We start from the raw sequence: 20,791 nt of genomic DNA on the forward strand, positions 1-20,791 counted from the left end.
TAGAGCGTTTTGTTTTTGTTTTAGTTTCCTGCTGTGTTTTCATTCTCATGATGAGGATGGCAAGGGGCAGAGTGTCTCAGGTGGGGATCTCTTTATCCAGGGGGCATTCAACTAGTCAGTATCAGCGCCATGAGGGAGGTGCATGCCAACAAAGACTGTGTATAACTCAGGGGAGAAGGTGGATGGGGACACAGAAACAGTTCAGTTCAGTCACTTAGTCGTGTCTGACTCTTTGAGACCCCATGGACTACAGCACACCAGGCCTCCCTGTCCATCACCATCTCCTGGAGTTTACTCAAACTCATGTCCATTGAGTCAGTGATGCCATCCAACCATTTCATCCTCTGTTGTCCCCTTCTCCTCTCACCTTCAAACTTTTCTAGCATCAGGGTCTTTTCAAATGAGTCAGTTTTTCACATCAGGTGGCCAAAGTACTGGAGTTTCAGTTTCAGCATCAGTCCTTCCAATGAACATTCAAGACTGATTTCCTTTAAAGATGGACTGGTTGGATCTCCTTGCAATTCAAAGGACTCTTTAAGAGTCTTCTCCAACACCATAGTTCAAAAGCATCGATTCTTTGGCGCTCAGCTTTCTTTATGGTCCAACTCCCACATCCATACATGACCACTGGGAAAACCATAGCCTTGACTAGATGGACCTGTGTTGGCAAAGTAACGTCTCTGCTTTTTAATATGCTATCTAGGTATGGTCACAAGGCATGCAAGCATTCAGCCTTGGTAGGCGGTCTTGGGAGAGGCTGGGGTGCACTAACCACCTGCAGTTCTCAAAGGCACCACATGGTGTCCTCAGAGAGGCAGGCGTAAGCTTTGAGCGTCAGGGGACTGACTCCACCCAGTTTTCCCGGGAAGGGCAGTTTCTAGAAAGGAATAAGGCACCTCTGCGCCTCCCTCCTAGACCCCCAGCACCCCCAGTCTCCTCTAGGGTTCCCAGGCAACAGACAGGAGGAAGACAATTCCTGCCTGCCCCCACTGTGCCTCTCACACCTGTGTGACCTCAGGTAGTCAGTCAACCACTCTGAGCCTCAGCCTCACTCCAGAGTGAGTCCACAAAGGTTATGAAACCGCGAAGAGCGGGCAGACAAGTGGGCCAAGAGAAAAGGGGGCCACACAGAGCTGGGCGGACTGGGTGTCTTGCTTACTTGAGCAGAGTGGCTCCTGCTCTCCTTGTGGGCCGATGAGGCGAACCGTCCTCACCAGGCCTGGGACTCTGGCTGACCTCATTGCCTGGGCCCTGCTGGGGGTCTGGACTGAGTGGGAATGAAGGATACACACCACAGCCGCTTTGGAGTCTGGAAACAATATCGCTGTTTATTTAGGTGACATCTGCCCTCCTAAGCATTCTGACGAGTGGCTTACTCGTCAGGTTTAAGGCCCCACCCCCCCACCCCCAAATCATGTCTCTCCCCTTGCTGGCTTGCAGAGGTCCCAGACTGCAAGCCAGGCCCAAGGCCTACTGAGCTGCAGCCCTTTGTTGTGTCTCTTGACCTCAAGAGCGTTCCAGGGCAAAGCCTGCCTGCTGCCAACCTCTTCAGAGCCTAGGGCCGCAGCCCAGTCACTTCTTAAGGTCCTCTTTTTGGAGAAGCAAGGAATACCTCCGAAGCCGGGTCCAGTGCTCTTCCTCTTTCACCTTGCTCTTCGCCAGGTTCTGAATACTGTGGGACAGGCAGTTGATGAGAGGAACCTGCTTTGTACTGCATCCCCACCACTCCCTATTCCCCACCCCCCCACCCCCCACCCCGGGCTCCTAGATCCCCAGGGCAGACCCTGATCACCCTGGGCTGATATGAGAAACTCCCCAAATGACACATCTGCTTCCTGTCTGTGTTCTCAGGACTCAGCCTGGTGCACAGAAGGTTCCTGAATCAGCTTTGCAGAAGGAATAATAGGAGTGATGGAAGGTGAATTTATGAACTAAAAGTCTGTTTGCAGGACCAAAGTTAAATACATCCGAATGCCACTAGTTACGTGTAACATTTCTTGAGCACGTACTAGTGACCAGCACTGGGGGACGTGTTGGAAAGATCAAAGTGACTAAAACAGCTGCCCTCTCCCCCCACAGTTTAGTGAGGTGATCAGTCACTAAGTCATGTCCGACTCTTTGTGACCCCAACTCTTTGTAGCCCGCCAGGCTCCTCTGTCCATGGACTTTCCCAGGCAAGAATATTGGAATGGGTTGCCATTTCCTACTCCAGGGGATCTTCCTGATCCAGGGATTAAACTCTTGTCTCTTGCTGTCTCCTGCATTGGCAGGCAGATTCTTTACCACTAGCGCCACCTGGGAAGCCCAGTTTAGTGAGGTGACAAGAGGAAAAGAACATTTGTAACAGGAGGCATTTAAGATGAAGAAAATAGAAGAAAACTGTAGAGAAGAGCACTTCCTGCCTGGGGAGTGCTCCCAGAGGATAAGATTTTTGAGTTGAGTTTTTAAAAAAAAAATAAGTGCACAGTCAGTGTGGCAGAACCAGAGAAGCCCAGGGTCACCCTTCAGGCTGCATGCAGAGCTGGCCACCGGGAGTGGGCAGGAGAGAGGTGGGCTTCCGTCTGGGGAGGGGGTGCGGCTGCGGCCAGGTTTCCACCTCGGGTGCCTGAGTGAGCGGACAGTGTTTAAAAGCTCAGAGCAAATGGGAGGAGGGACACTTCTGGGGGAAAGACAAGGACCACAGCTTTGGGTTTGTTTTGCGGCTCTGCCAGTGGGACAGCCACACGGAGATGTCCGGTACTCAGAGCATTAAAGCATTTTTTTTTTTTAATGTAAGTAACCTATACTTTGCCTTAAAAAAAAAAAGGATACAAAAGTGAGTATACAATTAAAAGTAAACCTCCTTCTTACCTCAGACCCTTATTTTCTGTTCCCGAAGAAACTGTAATGAACGGCTCCTTGTAAATCCTTGAAAACCGTTCAGACATACAAGTACAGACACGCATATCACCTCTCATTTTAAACTTAAATGGAAGAGTGCAACACACTCTCTGCCTTTTTCACTGAAAATGTATCCTGGCAGTTGCTTCCTGGCAACACTCAGATCTGCCTCTTTCTCTTTTCCTATTGAGGACCCTTGGAGTTTCCAGCTCCCGTGTGTGGGGTGTGTGTGGGGGTCGGTGGGCAGGGGCCAGGCAGAGGGTGTGCAGGCCTTGGCCCCTCACAGCTCATGTGCAAACCCAGCTCCTTCCCTTAGAAGCTGGTGACCCTGGACAGGCGGCTTGACCCCTGTCAGCCTTAGCTTCCTGGCTGTACTGTGGGGATAAAGTTAACTATAGTAAGAAACAAGATGTGCCTCAAAGTACTTGGCAGAGTGCCTGGTACACAGCAGGTGCTCAGGAGAGGTTAATTCTTTTCATTTTTTTAAAATTGAAGAATAGCTGATTTACAATGTTGTGTGAAATCCTGCTGGACAGCACAGTGATTCAGTTACATCCCGCCCCTCGGCAAAGCCTGAGGGAGGGGGTGAGAATATCCCACTGCACAACTTCCATTTGGCTAAACAGGCAACCAAAATTACTCCTAACCAAAGACAAATCAGGCAAAATGATTTACAACACATTAATAGAGAACTCTTTAAAATCAAAAGAAAATGAGGACTTCCTTGGTGGTCAGTGGCTAGGACTTCCCACAACAAGTGCAGGGGGCCTGTGTTCGATCCCTGGTCAGAGAATCAGATCCCATGTGTCACAGCTAAGACCTGGCACAGCCATATACGTAAATAAATTAAAAAGAACTCACCCGTGAGGTGTGGAGAAAAGGGAACCCTCTTACACTGTTGGTGGGAATGCAAACTAGTACAGCCACTATGGAGAACAGTGCGGAGATTTCTTTAAAAACTGGAAATAGAACTGCCATATGACCCAGCAATCCCACTCCTGGGCATACACACTGAGGAAACCAGATCTGAAAGAGACATGTGCACCCCAGTGTTCATCGCAGCACAGTTTATAATAGCCAGGACATGGAAGCAACCTAGATGCCTATCAGCAGACAAATGGATAAGGAAGCTATGGTACATAAACACAATGGAATATTACTCAGCCATTAAAAAGAATTCATTTGAAACTGGAGCCCATTATACAGAGTGAAATAAGCCAGAAAAATAAAGACCAGGGAGGGAGGTGGGAGGGGGGTTCAGGATGGGGAACACATGTAAATCCATGGCTGATTCATTTCAATGTATGGCAAAAACCACTACAATATTGTAAAGTAATTAGCCTCCAACTAATAAAAAAATGAAAAATTAAAAAAAAAGATAAAGACCAATACAGTATACTAATGCATATATATGGAATTTTAAAAGATGGTAACGATAACCCTATATGCAAAACAGAAAAAGAGACACAGATGTACAGAACAGACTTTTAGACTCTGTGGGAGAAGGCGAGGGTGGGATGTTCTGAGAGAATAGCATTGAAACAAGTATACTATCAAGGGTGAAACAGATCACCAGCCCAGGTTGGATGCATGAGACAAGTGCTCAGGGCTGGTGCACTGGGATGACCCAGAGGGATGGGATGGGGAGGGAGGCAGGAGGGGGAATCGGGATGGGGAACACATGTAAATCCATGACTGATTCATGTCAATGTATGGCAAAAACCACTACAATATTGTAAAGTAATTAGCCTCCAACTAATAAAAATAAATGGAAAAAAAAAAAAGAACTCACCCATGAGAAAGAGCCAGGTCGATTTGCAGAAGGAGACAGAGAAACATAGAATAGATATAACATAAAGATACTCAACCTCCTTAATTTCCAAATTAAAATAGTTACGAACTATCAGTTTTGTCCCTCATTTCTTGGCCAGTCTGGGGAGGGGGTAAGGATGCAGGGTGAATCTGCCCTTTCAGACATACTTCCCCCGTAATTCTGAAAGCCCACCTCCAATTTATCCCACAGAAATACTAGGAAAAACTCACAAAAATGACTGTGGGAGGATGATGGCTGGGAAATGGGGCCAGAGTGACCCCCCGTGGTGGAGTCTGCAGTGGGCTGGGGCGCAGATGGGGGAAGAGGGCTCAGGAGTGGGGTGTAGTCACTGGGAACCGGGCTCTGGGCAGAGGAGGAATAAGGCGGCTCAGAACTGGGAAGGCGCTGGCTTATTTCCTAACTTGGGAATGCAGTGGGGACACATGCCTGTGACTAAGACAATGGAGGGAAGAGGTCACCGACCCGATGGACAAGAAGGTCTGGGTGCCTGGGGAAGGAGATAGCCGTGGGTATGAGCAGGACGCCGCTTTCTCTGAATCAGGAGGGAGACAGGGTGTGGGGGAGGGGGTGACCTGGGTGAGAGGGCAGCCAAGGTCCTGGGTGCTCTGGGAAGTGGGAGGCAAGTTTACCCACCAAGGGCACCGCAGAGGTGTGGGGAGCACATGGAAGCTGGGTGGGCGGCTCTCGTGGCAGCAGTGCCCTTGCCTTTGGCTGAGTGCGGCGCTCAGCAGTGAGGAGGGACCCGGGAGGATGCCTGCCCCCTGAGGCTAGATACAGACTGTCCCTGGGGACAGCCCTCTCTGGCGCTCCAGACACCCTCCCTCCACCATCAGCAAAGAAAGAGTTTTCCTTCCCCGTGATGGCATAACAAATATGACTGCAGTCTATTGTTTTGAAGCAATGTGTTTGCATCCAACTTCCAAAAAGATGGGCTGTCCATCTGCAAAGTGGGAGAGCAGACGGAACATCTGTAAGGCCTCAGGCAAGACCTCTGAATTCCAGTAGCCTTACAGCGTGCACATGTGGGGTCTATGGGTCTATAAATCATTTTCCAGAGGTTCGTCCCTCTGGAAGAGTTCTCTAGAAAAGCAGAACTTCCCTGGTGGTGCAGAAGTTAAGAGTTCGCCTGCCAATGCAGGGGACACGGATTCAATTCCTCATCTGGGAAGACTCCACATGCTGTGGGGCAGCTAAAGCCCGTGTGCCTCAGCTGCTGAAGCCTGTGTGCCCTGGAGCCCTTGCACCGCAGCTGGAGAGAAGCCCCTACTTGCTACAACGAAAGAAAGCCCGAGTAGAGCAACAAAGACCCAGCACAGCCAAAGTAAAATAAATATATTAATTAATCGATTGATAATAATAAAAGAAAGGCAAAGGAAGGTTAGGACAGGCCCATGACTTCCCTCCTAGGGGTAATGAAGACCGGGCAGTGGGTGTATTCTTCCTCCACCCTCAAGGGAAATGTCATCTGGTGTCCACACGGGATCTGCCCAATCCCTCGCCAAGGGACTGTGTGCCTTGCAGATGTGGGACTGTTGGGTCAGCCCAGAAGCCCACCTTCTGCTTGGCTACAGGGAATAAAGGGGGCATGGAGGGAAGAAACAGGGGTGAGGGGGTTGTTTCTGGCAGCGTCCTGTGTCCTATAATTTCTGTCTTGTGATCAAAAGTCTGACCCAGCCGAGACGGCGGACTTGACATCAGGCAGTGGAACCAGAAGGAATGGTGCCCTGGAGGCCCAGGAGAGATGGGAACAGAAGCCAGGCCTGTGGAGGGGTTGGGGTAGCGCACTGGTGCTAACTGGCCTTCTTGCCAAGTCCAAAAGGCGTGCTTCAGTTTCACACTGGCTATTTATAAGTGTCCCAAGTGCAGGTTTTGCAAAAACACTTTGGACAGAGTATCTTAAGTCTGAACTCTGAATCTATTGCCACATAAATCCATTGCCTTCAAGTTTCACCTAGTTTTAGGGCCAAGTGAAACTGTTTCAGTCACAAGGAGTAAACAGAGACCAAAAAAATGATTAAAATCCTCGGACATATTTATGTGCAAGAAACAAAGAATAAAATGTTAATGACAGAATCTAGGTTGTGGGAATACAGATGCTTACTGACTTTTTTTCGAAACTGAGGTCTATTTGTAATAAAGTATTGGAGGGAGGATACTCTTTGGAAAAGCCCCAGATGTCAGACCTCAGAGCAAGTAGAACAAGGAAAGTGGAGGTGTTAGTTGCTCAGTCGTGTCTGACTCTTTGCGACCCTATGGATGTAGCCTGTCAGGCTCCATTGTCCACAGGATTTTTCAGGCAAGGGTACTGGAGTGGATTTGCCATTCCCTTCTCCAGGAGACCTTCCCGACCCAGGGATCGAACCTGGGTCTCCTGCACTGCAGGCAGATTCTTTACTGTCTGAGCCACCAGGGAACAGGAAATGCCTTGTCTAAATCAGTGTTTCCTAATTTATCTCTGGGACCTCGAGGGAAATGACTGAATCCTGTGATCAGGCCCAAGTAAACATCCCTTCAAGCTGAGCTGCCCCAGCCACACCATGCAACCCCTCCCAGCTCCTGCTGGGTGCTTGGACCCAGGGAGCACCTCCCTGAACTTTTCCCTTCCCCAAGCTCCCACTGCTGGTTCAGCCCTGAGCCCTGCACCTGGGCCCCCAGCCCCCACCTGGTCAGCCCTGCTGACTCCGGCCCACGTCCCAGCAGAAGGTTCCCTGGGAGGCAGGCCCTTCCACCCCACCCCACTTCCGCAGTCCCTCCCGGGGAGGGGCTAGGATGTGGGACCTAGGAGCTAAGATGTGTTGATAAGGGAAGAGACACCGTTGGGAAGGGGAGATAGAGGAACCCCTTCTATACCCGATGGGGGCCAGGATGGGTCTCTGGAGACTGGAGGGGGTCAGGGCAGAAGGGACTGCCTTCTCAAGAGAGCAGACCCAGCCATGGGGGAGTGGGGAAGGATATTATAGACACCCTTCCCATGGAAATTTATGTACATAGACGTTAAAAACCAGAGCAATAAGGAAGTTTTTCTTAAAATTAAAAAGTCATTAAGTTGTATTCTGGAATGACATAAAGCCAGATGAAAAAAGTGAACATGATCTCAACATAGTAAAAATGCTAATAATAAAATCTTAAGGAAATCTACTGATGCATTAATGGCAGCACTGGGATCTGGGGGTGATAGGTGTGATATTAATTTAAATAATAATTAAATTATTATTATTTAATTTAATAAAGAAATTAATTTTTCTTTATTGTCCTGCTTCCCAAATTTCTGTAAGTGCATATATATATATATAAAGCTTACAAGACTGAGCACTGAAGAATTGATGCTTTCAAACTATGGTGCTGGAGAAGACTCTGGAGAGTTCCTTGGACTACAAGGAGATCCAACCAGTCAATCCTAAAGGTCTCCCATCCAAGTACTAACCAGGCCCGACCCTGCTTAGCTTCCGAGATGAGACGAGATCGGGCGCGTTCAGGGTGGTATGGCCATAGACTAGTCAATCCTAAAGGAAATCAGCCCTGAATATTCATTGGAAGGACTGATGCTGAAGCTGAAGCTTCAATACTTTGGCCACCTGATGCAAAGAGCTGACTCATTGGAAAAGAATCTGATGTTGGGAAAGATTGAGGGCAGGAGGCAAAGGGGGCAACAGAGGATGAGATGACTGGATGGCATCACCAACTCAATGGACATGAGTTTGACCAAACTCTGGGAGATAGTGAAGGACAGGGAAGCCTGACATGCTGCAGTCCATGGGGTCACAAAGAGTCAGACACGACTGAGCAACTGAACAACAACATAAAGCTGAGAAATAATGAGTCACATTTTTTCAGTGAGTAATTACTCTGTTATGGTAGTAGCTCTACATGAGAAGCAAACTTATCAGGCTAAACAGGGTTAGTTGAGCAGATATCTGAGTGGTAACGTCCACTTGTGCCCCGACTGGGAGGAAATGGTCAGGGGCTAAGGCATCCTGAGTTGCTCAGGTCCTCGGCTGCCAGGCAGGAGGTGAGCTGCCCAGAGCTGGAGCCGCTGGCCTCTGGTCCCTTCCCACTGGGAGGGCAGTCAGTTGGCTTTTGGGTGAAGTGGGAAGGCGCACCCTTCCTAGGCTGGTGAAAGGAGGGGGTTAGACAGAGAGGACAGAAAGGGGAACATGCTCATTAAACTTCTCTGAGCCTTATCAAGCAAGAGCACCAGGAAGCTCCACACCATGACCCTCAACCCAGGAGAATAGCCCCACTACAGCCATGACCTGACCTCATTCTCTTGACTTTTTTTTTTAAAGCCATTGTTTGAAATTTTCCAAAAACATCCATATGTTGGGTAGAAAAGTTGCAAACAGGAAAAAAAACAAAGAAAAAACATCACACATGCTTCATTATCCAATATAATGTTGTGGATGGATTAGAAGAGACCCCAACTGGACTTCCCTGGTGATCCAGTGGTTAAGAATCTGCCTGCCAATGCAGGGGACATAGATTTGATCCCTGGTCTGGGGAGATTCCACATGCCTCAGAGCAACTAAGCCCATGGGCCTCAACTACTGAGCACTCACTCTAGAGCCTGGGACCGCAACTACTGAAGCCCATGTGCTGCTCCACAATGAGAAGCCACAGCAATGAGAAGCCCTCACACTGCAACTAAAGAAAAGTCCCGCATGCAGCAATGAAGACCCAGTGCAGCCAAAAATAAATAACTAAATAAATGAAATTTTAAAAAAAGAGACCCCTGCTTTCTCAGGATGGACTGAATACCATTAATGATGCTTTTATAGCAGGAAGGCGGAGAAGGCAATGGCAACCCACTCCAGTACTCTTGCCTGGAAAATCCCATGGACGGAGGAGCCTGGTAGGCTGCAGTCCATGGGGTTGCTAAGAGTCAGACACGACTGAGGGACTTCACTTTCACTTTTCACTTTCATGCATTGGAGAAGGAAATGGCAACCCACTCCAGTGTTCTTGCCTGGAGAATCTCAGGGATGGCGGAGCCTGGTGGGCTGCCGTCTATGGGGTCGCACAGAGTTGGACACGACTGAAGTGACTTAGCAGCAGCAGCATAGCAGGAAGGAACACAAGCAGAGTCCCCTTGGGGCTGGGGGTTACAGACAGGGAAAGAGGAGGGGTGTATCACGTAATTGTTTATATGGATCATGGAGAAAGGGAAGGGGGCTCAGACAAGGGGCTGGCAAACACTTTCTCTACAAGGCCAGCTAGGAAATGATTTAGGCTGTGTGGGTCACAGCATCTCTGCTGCAGCTGCTCAGCTCCTCTGTAACTCTTACATAAGCAGATGAGACATAAAGCAGTGGGCGTGGTGTCTTCCAGTGAAACTCTATTCACAAAAACAGGCACTGGGCCAAATTTGGCTGTAGTTTGCCAACCCCTGTCTTAGATGACCATGTCTGATAATCCAAATATACTTAAAAAAAGAAAAGAAAAGAAAAAGCAACAAGAAAAAGACAGCCTTGACAGGAAGAAAACACCAAATTGCAGCCTTTCTTTTCTACCAGTCTGAATTCACTACTCCTTTTCTTCCAATCTGAATGGGATTTAAATGCCGAAAAGGATCTTATGATCAAGGAAACCACTTATTCCATGGTCCAGGGACCACCCCAGCTGCAGAGACCCAGAACTTTACCTCTTTTGGAAGAATTTCTCGCATCTCTCCTCCAGGGGCAATGCCTGGGCAAATGTTGGGGGGTCCAGTATGCTAGCTTGAGGAATGGTGCAGTTTCTTGAGAAGTTTTCTAGGAGTGGGTAGTCCTCAAAATTAAAATAGAAAATAGAATTTGGGATGTCCTCAGCTTTGCTGGCAGATCCAATTTCATCTGGATGGTCTCCTGGGACGAAACAGGACCATGGTGTTCTGTTACAGTGATCACCTTTTCCGTGCGCCTTGCGGTCAGGGTGGGTGTGAGGGGGCTGCTCTCTGCTTACAAAGCCTGGATCACTGGGGTTGGGCTAAGAGGGGCTCACTTGATCTGGAGGAGCAGGAGTCCAGATGGGAGGCTTGCCCAGCATTTTATCTAAGTGCCGGTGAGGACTGAGCGGCGGTGTCCTGGCCTGTGGGGGCCGGGAAGAGGAGTGGGGAGGAGACTGGATGGGGTCACCCTGTGCTTTATGTGAGGACCGAGAGGGTCAGAGGTGGTCAGCAGGCCACAGGTCTGGGCGGCAGCCCTCGCGGTCCCCCTCCGTACCTCGCAGCAGGAAACACGGGTGGTGTAAAGACACGACAAACACTGGGTTCCAGGGGGCCACCAGGGAGTAGGATCTGGGGGGAGCAAAGGAGCAGACGATCTGCGACTTGGCCACGTCCATGAGGAACACAGAGCCGTCTCTGGAAAAAGTCAGCACCTGGGGAGCAAAGAAACGGTGAGTGGGGACTTCTCCAGTCTGTCACTCATCCCAGTGTGAAATAAGAAAAGCAGCTAGAAATAAAAAACAAATGGAGAATTTATTCACCCTTGGGCACCCAGCCTCTGGATCCAGCTGGAGCCGTTCGGGGGGCAGCAGGAAAGTGTGTGTCTGCTCCTGTGGAGCTGCCGGCAGCAGTGGTAAAGAACCCGCCTGCCGGGGCTCACCGGTCTTCCCCAGTGAACCGTGAGCTCCACGAGGGCAGGTGCTTTCTCCTCCCAGTCTGTGCCCAAAGCTGATCTAGTGCCCAGCACACAACAGGCCTTCAGCAGAGATTTTTTGGAAGGAATAATGAACACATTCACTAAAGAAGAATGAGGGGCCTGAGGAACCTACCATCCCAGGTAAGGCCTGGACCGGGGCCACGGCACAGATGGCTTCATCCAGGTACTTCACCGGCCTGTAGCAAACAGACACACAGACATCCAGACTGGGGGAGCTTTCAAGTTTTGCCATCCTCTCCTAGGCATATACCTATATCCAATACAGACAAGTTCTTCTCTAGAAGCATCAGGAGGTATGTCAGAGATGTTCACAGTAGCAAAAACTGGGAACCATCTAAATATTCATTGGTAGGAGAGTACTTAAGTAATTGTGTTACATTGTATGATGGGATACTATACAGCAATGAAAACAAAAGAGCTGGAGCTGCATACAACATGTACCATTCTCCTGAACAATACTGCAAAGCAAGTCACAGAATAAATGGCATTGGAAAACAAATTGGAGAATACACAGAATATGATCCCATTAGCAAGTTCCCTAAAATATGCACAGCTGGACTGTGTATGACTTGAAGATACAATCATATGAATGTGGTTAATTCTTGAAGGAAAACAAAGAAGTGATGAATTTAGGAAAACAGTGTGGTAGATTGAAAAAAATTAGACATCATATTTGGCAGTAACTCCCATTTAAAAAAAGGTGGAGTCTATTATACAAAGTGCAATAAGTCAGAAAGAGAAAAACAAATATTGTATATTAATGCATATATATGGAATTAAAAAGATGGTCTGGTGAATCTATTTACGGTGCAGCAATGGAGACACAGACAAAGAGAACAGGCTTGTGGACACAGGGCGGGATGAATGAAGAGACTTGCATGGACACATATACACTAACATATGTAAAACAGATAGTCACTGGGAAGGTGCTGCATGACTCAGGGAACTCAAACAGGCTCTGTGACAACCTAGAAGGGTGGGATGGAATGGGAGGTGGGAGGGAGGCTCAAGAGGGAGGGGACACATGTATACCTGTGGCTGATCCACGTTGATGTATGGCAGAAACCAACACAATACTGTAATTATCCTTCAATTAAAAATAAATAAATCAAGGGGGAAAATGTAGAGTCTGCTTTTCCACTGCTTAAATGCGGGCACGGCCAGATGACATGCTGTGCCCAGTGTAACACAAGCAATGCCCAAGGCTTGGAAAGCATCAGTGAGCCTCGACAGCGGCTGGGAGCCCTGAGGTTTACTAAGGAGCCTGAGACAGCCTGCAGGAGAGGCTGCAAGGAGGAGTGCCTTGGCCACCAGCTGCCAGCTGCCTGTATGTGAGTAAGGCCCGCTAGTCAGCCCCTTGCCCATGGGCATCTGTGAGAGTCAAGGCAAGCCCAGAGGAGGAATGATTGTCCAACTGAGCCCAGCCCCAAGTGCTGACCTACAGCATCAGAGGCTAAATGGTGACTGTTTCCTTAAGTCGCTAAATTGTGGAGTGGTTTGTTATATGCAGCAATAGATAAATAAAATCAACCCTGAATATTCTTTGGAAGGACTGATGCTGAGGCTGAAGCTCCAGTATTTTGGCCAACTGATGTGAGGAGCCGACTCATTGGAAAAGACCCTGATGGTGGGAAAGGTTGAGGGCAGGAGGAGAAGGGGACGACAGAGGATGAGATGGTTGGATGGCATCATTGACTCAATGGACATGACTTTGAGCAAACTCTGAGAGATGGTGAAGGACAGAGAAGCCTGACATGCTGCAGTCCATGGGGCTGCAGAGAGTTAGACACGATTTAGTGACTGAATAACAACCACTTCTGAGGTGGAGGAGAGAAGGATGTGATCCAGGAGAGGCTCACAGAGAGCCTTATCTGAATTGGAGATGATCTATTTCTTAAGCTTGGTGATGGGGACAGTGGAGTTCCCACCCCCACCCATATGTATGCTAAATACACACCCTCACACGTACTATACAGGTTATTTGCATGCATAAAATATTTCACAATTTAAAAGAGGGAGGCTTTTGAAGAAACTGATTACAAACAATATTTTGGCAAAAACGACCCTCTTCCTGGTCACGTGGGATAGGAAAGATGTTATTTGTGCCAACACACAATTTATATACATAGAACTCATATATATATATCTCCACATGTATAGGATTGGCCAAAAAGTTCATTTGGGTTCTTCCATAAAATGTTGCAGAAAATAAACCCAAACGAACTTTTTAGCGACCCAATAAAAGATTTAGTGATTCTGAGAAGCCCATTGAGACAGTGATGACCTCTGAGAGGTTGTTTCGGTTTTTTACTACTAAATAGGGCACTATGTCCGGCAGATCGTGAACCCCGCCCTTCCCCCAAACCACCCACCTCTCCACCAGAAGACTGATGGTGGAGTTCTGGACCCCCGAGGCTGTCACCAGATGGAGAGACGCGTCTGTACACAGCACCACGCATTTCATGTGGCATTTCACTGAGCCCTCCGGATACACATTCTGTCCTTTGTGGACTAGGAAGTATTTCAGGAAGTGGATGCTTTGGCAGAAGCACTTTTCAGGAAGAGCAACGACTCCAAGAGTGAGTCCTGGAGGAAGGGAGGGCACGGGCAGGTCAGGAAAGGGGCAGAGGGAGGCAGCCGCCAGCGCGAGGTCTGTGACCAGCGAGTGTATGGGTGACAGGAAGGCAAAATCAAGCACTGAAGGGCTTCCCTGGTGGTCCAGTGGCTAAGAACCCACCTTCCAGGGCACGGGATGCGGGGTTTGATCCCTAGCTGGGGAACTAAGATCCCACAGCCCGCGGGCCAACTAAGCGCGCGCCACAGCTAGAGACGCCTGTGTGCTGCAGGAAAGACCCAGGAGAACCAGAAGAAAAACCAAACAAAACCCAGGCCGCAAGCATCCTTCAGAGTGAAGGCAGCCTATCCACTAGGCTGTCCGTGTTTTAACTAACATTTCCTACATAAAGGAATTCATATCTAACGCCCAAGGGGAGAAGGGATCCCCCCCACTTCAGGAGGACCCCTTCTAAGTATGTGGGGGAACCAAACCCAAGGAAGGGGACAAGTCAGCACTGGAGCGGAAGGGAGGAAGCGTTAACCCGGGCAGGTCCGGGTGTGTAACGGAGGGGAGGAAGCATTAACCCGGGCAGGTCAGGGTGTGTAACGGAGGCGCGGCGGTGGAGGGCGGAGCGGGGCTTACCTTGCGCCAGGTCCCAGAGCGAGAGCACGCCGTCCTCGCAGGCCAGCACCAGGTAGGAAGAGCAGGGACTGAGCTGGGACCCCACGATGGGCGCGGCGCATGGCCACACGCCCTCGGGGTCTAGAGGGGAAGACGCCACTCACCAGGCCGCCCCCGGACCCCCGCGCCCACCCCCGCCGCCACCTGGACGGCCTGAGACCCAGACTGGTCTGCCTGTCTGGGCTCACCATCTCTCTCCTCTCTGTGCCATGCTGTCTCCTTCCTCAGCATAATAAGTTCTATGATTATTATTATACTACAGTTAACAGGGATTGGAGCTTCCCTGGTGGGTCAATGGTAAGGAATCCGCCTGCCAAGCAGGAGACATGGGTTTGATCCCTGGATTGGAAAGATTCCCTGGAGAAGGAAATGGCAATCCACCTCGGTATTCTCCTGCAGAATCCCATGGACAGAGGAGCCTGGAGGGCTACAGTCCACGGGATCGCAAAAGAGGTCCCACATGACCCAGCGACTGAGCGTGGGCAGGAACACTGAATGAGTACTTACTAGGTGCTAAGCACTGGAGCGGGCACTTTATGGGCTTCATTTCATTTAATTCTCACAAGGATCCTATGAGGTGGGTCCTATTAGAACCCGCATTTTACAGATGAGCAGAATGAGGCAGAGAAGGAAGTGACTTGCCCAAAGTCACAAGAGCCAGTCAGTACAGAAGTGGAGATTAGAAGCCAGGTTTCCTGGGAGAGGGATGGAAGGAAAGAAATTCTTCCTTTGTGAGTTTTTAAACATTACTTCTGAATATAACTCTGAAGGACAGCATAGTGTTAGCTCAAGGAATTCACACAAAGTGAATTTGCTCGTGGAACTGCCTCTCTGAGTTTGTACAAACCACCACCACTCATATTTCTTAAGTGCCTTTCAACTTCAAAAGAGCCCTCACATAGAGAAACTGGATTTTGCTATTCACGACTAATGCGTGCAGTACAAAAGGATGGTGTACATGGAATATTACTCAGCCGTTAAAAAGAATTCATTTGAACCAGTCCTAATGAGATGGATGAAACTGGAGCCCCTTATACAGAGTGAAGTAAGCCAGAAAGATAAAGAACATTACAGCATACTAACACATATATATGGAATTTAGAAAGATGGTAATGATAACCCTATATGCAAAACAGAAAAAGAGACACAGAAATACAGAACAGACTTTTGAACTCTGTGGGAGAATGTGAGGGTGGGATATTTCAAAAGAACAGCATGTATACTATCTATGGTGAAACAGATCACCAGCCCAGGTGGGATGCATGAGACAAGTGCTCGGGCCTGGTGCACTGGGAAGACCCAGAGGAATCGGGTGGAGAGGGAGGTGGGAGGGGGGATCGGGATGGGGAATACGTGTAAATCTATGGCTGATTCATATCAATGTATGACAAAACCCACTGAAATGTTGTGAAGTAATTAGCCTCCAACTAATAAAAAAAAAGAAAAAAAGAAAAAAAAAAAAGAAAACAAAAGGATGGTGTAACTGAGTGGTTTTCTGCTTTGGGCGAGAAAACGGGACTGGGGTATCAGGTGACCGGCCTGAAACCACATAGACTGCAGACACGTGCTGGGACCAAGCCCCCCTTTTTTTACCTTCACTGCCTAAGGAGCCCTGTAAACAGATGGGGCTCTGTCCCCATGGACATCATCTTTAAAAACATGACAGTTGAGAGACACAGCCTTGGGGTCACACCACAGCTAGCAAGCCACCCACTCTGTTTGCACAGCTCTGGTCCCCTAAAAGCCATGCGGCTGTCAGTCACATGCTCTTGGCTAAGCTGAAGAAGGACAAGATCTGAGAGCCCTGAGCTTAGGCGACTCCCATCCTGGCAGTAAAGTACCAGCTTTATCCTTCAGCGTCCGGTTAAGTGAATAGAAGAAAAAGTTGTGATGGTCAGTCCAGTGTACACCAAGGACACAGGCGAGCCCTGGGGAAGAAGAGAGGAAAGGGGCGTCACGGAAGGAGTCTGGGCGGACTTTGATTTGGGTGGAGGGGTTTGCCCAGGAGGAGGTCAGTTTGAAATGGTTTGTGCCAATGGGCAGCACCCAACTGAGGGGTGAGCTACCAGCTGAGGGGCTGGGCACCCCCAGGAGGGCTGCTCCTGGGGCCAACTCATCTTCCTGTGCAGGCAGGATGGTCACTACTACCCCTTGGCTGCTTTCACATCTTCTAGATAAATTCCTGTCCACTAGGCTGTCAGTGTTTTAACTAACCTTTTCTACAGAAAGGAATTCATATCCAGAGAGTCGGACCATAAAAAAGGCTGAGTGCCAAAGAATTGATGCTTTTGGGCTGTGGTGCTGGAGAAGACTCATGAGAGTCCCTTGGACTGCAAGGAGATCAAACCAGTCAATCCTAAAGGAAATCAACCCTGAATATTCATTGGAAGGACTGATGCGAAAGCTGAAGCTCCATTACTTTGACCACCTGATGAAGAACTGATCATTGGAAAAGATTCTGATGCTGGGAAAGATTGAGGGCAGGAGAAGGGGGTGACAGAAGATGAGATGGTAGGATGGCATCATTGACTTAATGGATGTGAGTTTGAGCAAACTCCGGGAGATGGTGAAGGACAGGGAAGGCTAGAGTGCTGTAGTTTATAGGGTTGCAAAGAGGCGGACACGACTTAAGAGACTGAACAACAACAAAAATCCAGAAGCAGCCTGGCGGGATGTGTACACACCGTCCTCTGTGGCAGCTCACACCCTGAAGACGGTGCCAGTGTCCATCATCAAGGAATCTGGACTCAGGGGTCACAGGTGCAACTAGAAACTGTTAAGCTGCAGCTGGCAACCCACTTTCCACCTCCTTCCCTCCCAGCAGGCAGGGTGTGCTGAGCAGAGCTTCTCTAGGAGGGCTTGCTGGGCATTCCCCCGTGATGACCACCTGCTTCCCCTTCCTTACCTGGGGGTCTCTTGACTCCCGCTGGCATTGGGATTACGCGACTGGGGAGGAGGAAGTAGAACGTAGCCATACTGGGAAAGAAAGAGACACTGGTCAGAGCCATGGTGGACTCCTTGGCAAAGACAAGTGCTGGCAGCATCTTGGTATTAAGACCAGAAATGAGTAGTTCAGAAGGACCTTCCAGGGCGTTCAGGGCCATGAAGCAAATCATATTCTACGTGCTGGTCCTGGTGGGTGTGGGCCCTTGGAGTTTGGTGAGGGTTCGACAGGCAGAGTGGTGGGAGTTAGCCCAGGCCAGGAGGAGCACCCCGTATGGGCAGAGCCATTTCTGTCCTGGGGGAAGACCCCTTCATGATCAGACTTGGGTGAAGTACATAAATGCTCCTATCCCGGGTATACTAAGTTGGTACTTTTTTTTTTTTTTAGTGTCTGTTAGGGCCTAGCTCGGAGAAGGCAATGGCACCCCACTCCAGTACTCTTGCCTGGAAAATCCCATGGATGGAGGAGCCTGGTAGGCTGCAGTCCATGGGGTCGCTAAGAGTCAGACATGACTGAGCAACTTCACTTTCACTTTTCACTTTCATACATTGGAGAAGGAAATGGCAACCCACTCCAGTGTTCTTGCCTGGAGAATCCCAGGGACGGCAGAGCCTGGTGGGCTGCCATCTATGGGGTCGCACAGAGTCGGACACAACTGAAGCGACTTAGCAGCAGTAGCAGCAGCAGCAGCAGGGCGTAGCTAGCCCTGGGACATTGTGTGAAGTGAGAAAATTCAGGTCCACATGACAGCAAGATGAGAGGTTTCACTCCCCATGTGAAGTAAGAACATTTCTGAGACCTGCAATAGCTGTGAGGAGAGCTGGCTGCTGAACCTGCTCCACCAGATACTTCAAGGACTCAGGCTCAGGTTTCACAATAACTGAGGCCTACCTGCTCACTGAGATTAGAAAGTAGCGTGTTTTAACAATTACACATTAATATATTACATTTAGAAAGACTGGATGGAAGTGGAAGAAAATGTTATTAGTGGTCAATTTTCTTTTCCTCTCTAGGATCATCTGTGTTATCTAGATAATCAGGAAAACAATTTTTTTTAAGGAGATGCTATCATACAAAAAAATTATAAAATAGGGAGTTCCCTGGTGGTCTAGTGGTTAGGATTTGGTGTTTTCACTGCCATGATCTGGGTTCAACCCCTGGTCAGGGAACTGAGATCCTGTAAGCAGTGCTGGATGGCCCCCAACCCACCCCCCGCCAAAAAAAAAGTTCTAAAGCTCTACTTTTCATCTCCATAGACGCCTATTCCTTCTTTTAAATCTATGTTATCATTCTTTGTTCTAATTATATTTAAACAACCTCCATCCAACTTTTCCAAAGATTTTGCTGAAGTTCTCAGAGAAGTCCCCCAAACCATCAAAAGCTTTGAGACTGAATTAATAAAGGTCCTCCGGTTGATTTCTGCATGTGCTTACAGAGAAGCTCCCAGGGAGGGGTCGTTCTGGCCTCACCCCCGCGCCCCTCACCTCCAGGCTCACCTGATCGGCTCAGGCTCCCATTCCCCATCCAGGTACTTCTTGTAGGTGGCTTTTAAGATTGCCTCCCGCTTCTCCCACTGGCTTGCCTTGATGTAGTGATTCTGCCCAGAGCCCAGCCCGCGGCAGCCTGCTATCTTTGCAAAGGCTTCCAGGGGGCTCTTAAATGTGGTACCTAGGTTGAAAATATTCCAGCATTGGTTAAACCTTCTGACATCCTCCTTCCTGGTTTCTCCTTCTTCCTCTATGCTTCCCAGTTTCCTGAAGAATCCCTCGTCCTCAGAAGTCTGTTCTTGCTCTGCCCAGGTGTTGAGCCTTCTCCCCGGCCTCCCTCCTACTCCACCAGCTCACGGAGCACTGGCGAAGGGAAGCTGCTCTCCCTCCTCCCACTCCTCCATCTCCATCCTGCTGTCATCTCCTGTTTCCAGACTACAGAATCTCCAGAGGCCAGGGAAATGTTCACAATGTCACTAGAGACCTTAGATCACCACTGCTGTCTCTCCAGCCCAGCAAGGCCCCAAACCTGCCAGTCACTCGCACTATTCAGCCATGGCTGAGGACCCTCAATACACAGTCTCAGCCTCCTCTGCTTACACTGATCCAACTGCCTTCCTTTAAAAATTCTCCTTTCTCTGCCAATCATTTTTATCATTCTCCTTCCCAGTAACCTTTCATTTCCTTCTCATCTGCTCCTAAATCCACAGTGGAGACTTCCCAGGTGGCTCAAGTGGTAAAGAATCCACCTGCCAATGCAGGAGCCAAGGGTTTGATCCCTGCGTTGGGAAAATCCCCTGGAGGAGGAAATGACAACCCACTCCAGTATTCTTTCCTGGGAAATCTCCTGGACAGAGGAGCCTGGCGGGCTACAGTCCATGGGGTCGCAAAGAGTCAGACATGACTGAGCGACTGAGCAGGCACACCCACAGTAAACCTAGGCGATCTATTTTCTGGGCATGAACCCTAATTTTCAAAACTCCTTTACTCTTTGGAAGGTGCCCAGGGGGTCCCACAGGGCCCCAAGTCCCGTCCTCCAGAGGCAACCATTGTTAGCGGTTTCTCGTACAATCTTCTAGAAACAGACCCCTTCTAGATGGCAGCGTGTGTGTGTTAGTTGCCCAGTTGTGTCTGACTCTTTTGCGACCTCCTGGACTGTAGCCCACCAAACTCTTCTGTCCATGGGATTCTCCAGGCAAGAAGACTGGAGTGGGTTGCCATTTCCTTCTCCAAGGAATCTTCCTGATCCAGGGAATCAAACCTGGGTCTCCTGCACTGCAGTTAGACTCTTTACCGTCTGAGCCCTCAGAGAAGCCCCAGATGGCAGCATATTACTACATTATATAATGTAAATAGTATAATATATATTATTATATGTATTACACGTACATTTGTATGTATCTTTTAAAACAAATGATACCATGTATTAACTAGCAGTTCTTGAAATATGGTCCCAGATCAGCAGAGTTAGAAACGAAACAGAAACACTGTGGGTAGGGCCCAGCAATTTGGGTTTTTATAAATCCTCCAAGAGAGTCTGATCCAGCTGAAGTTTGAGAATTGCTGTCATACCCTACACCTCTTGCATTTTTTTTTTGGTTTGTTTTGCATTTTGATTTAATGAAGTATCTTGGGAGATCTCTTTATTTCAGTACTATAGACCTTCTTCATTGTTTGTTGCTTATTTGCATTTATTAAATCCTTTCCTTGTTGTGAACTATAACACATTCAGAAAGGAGCATAAAAATGTATCTTTTCCTTTAAATACAT

The 20,791-nt window shown here is 48.8% G+C and overlaps 1 protein-coding gene across 5 annotated transcripts in view; it reads right to left on the bottom strand.

Moving 5' to 3' along the window:
* Window positions 1-1,412: 1,412 nt before the first annotated feature.
* Window positions 1,413-20,791, bottom strand: part of WDR93 (WD repeat domain 93) — a 48,394-nt gene continuing 29,015 nt past the window's right edge. For 4 of the 5 annotated variants that reach the window (XM_043490066.1, XM_043490065.1, XM_043490067.1 and 1 more), the window contains 9 exons: window positions 19,031-19,202; window positions 17,496-17,566; window positions 16,432-16,518; window positions 14,552-14,671; window positions 13,725-13,938; window positions 11,465-11,528; window positions 10,912-11,068; window positions 10,353-10,554; window positions 1,413-1,672 (listed from right to left, as the gene is read on the bottom strand). In XM_043490066.1, the coding sequence (XP_043346001.1) occupies window positions 1,573-1,672; window positions 10,353-10,554; window positions 10,912-11,068; window positions 11,465-11,528; window positions 13,725-13,938; window positions 14,552-14,671; window positions 16,432-16,518; window positions 17,496-17,566; window positions 19,031-19,202 (1,187 nt within the window). In that variant the 3' untranslated portion in view covers window positions 1,413-1,572. The remainder of the gene's footprint in view (window positions 1,673-10,352; window positions 10,555-10,911; window positions 11,069-11,464; window positions 11,529-13,724; window positions 13,939-14,551; window positions 14,672-16,431; window positions 16,519-17,495; window positions 17,567-19,030; window positions 19,203-20,791) is intronic. The other variant, XM_043490069.1, reaches the window with a different exon arrangement.

This window comes from Cervus canadensis, chromosome 17 (genome assembly GCF_019320065.1).
Source record: "Cervus canadensis isolate Bull #8, Minnesota chromosome 17, ASM1932006v1, whole genome shotgun sequence".
Classification (NCBI taxonomy): domain Eukaryota; kingdom Metazoa; phylum Chordata; class Mammalia; order Artiodactyla; family Cervidae; genus Cervus; species Cervus canadensis.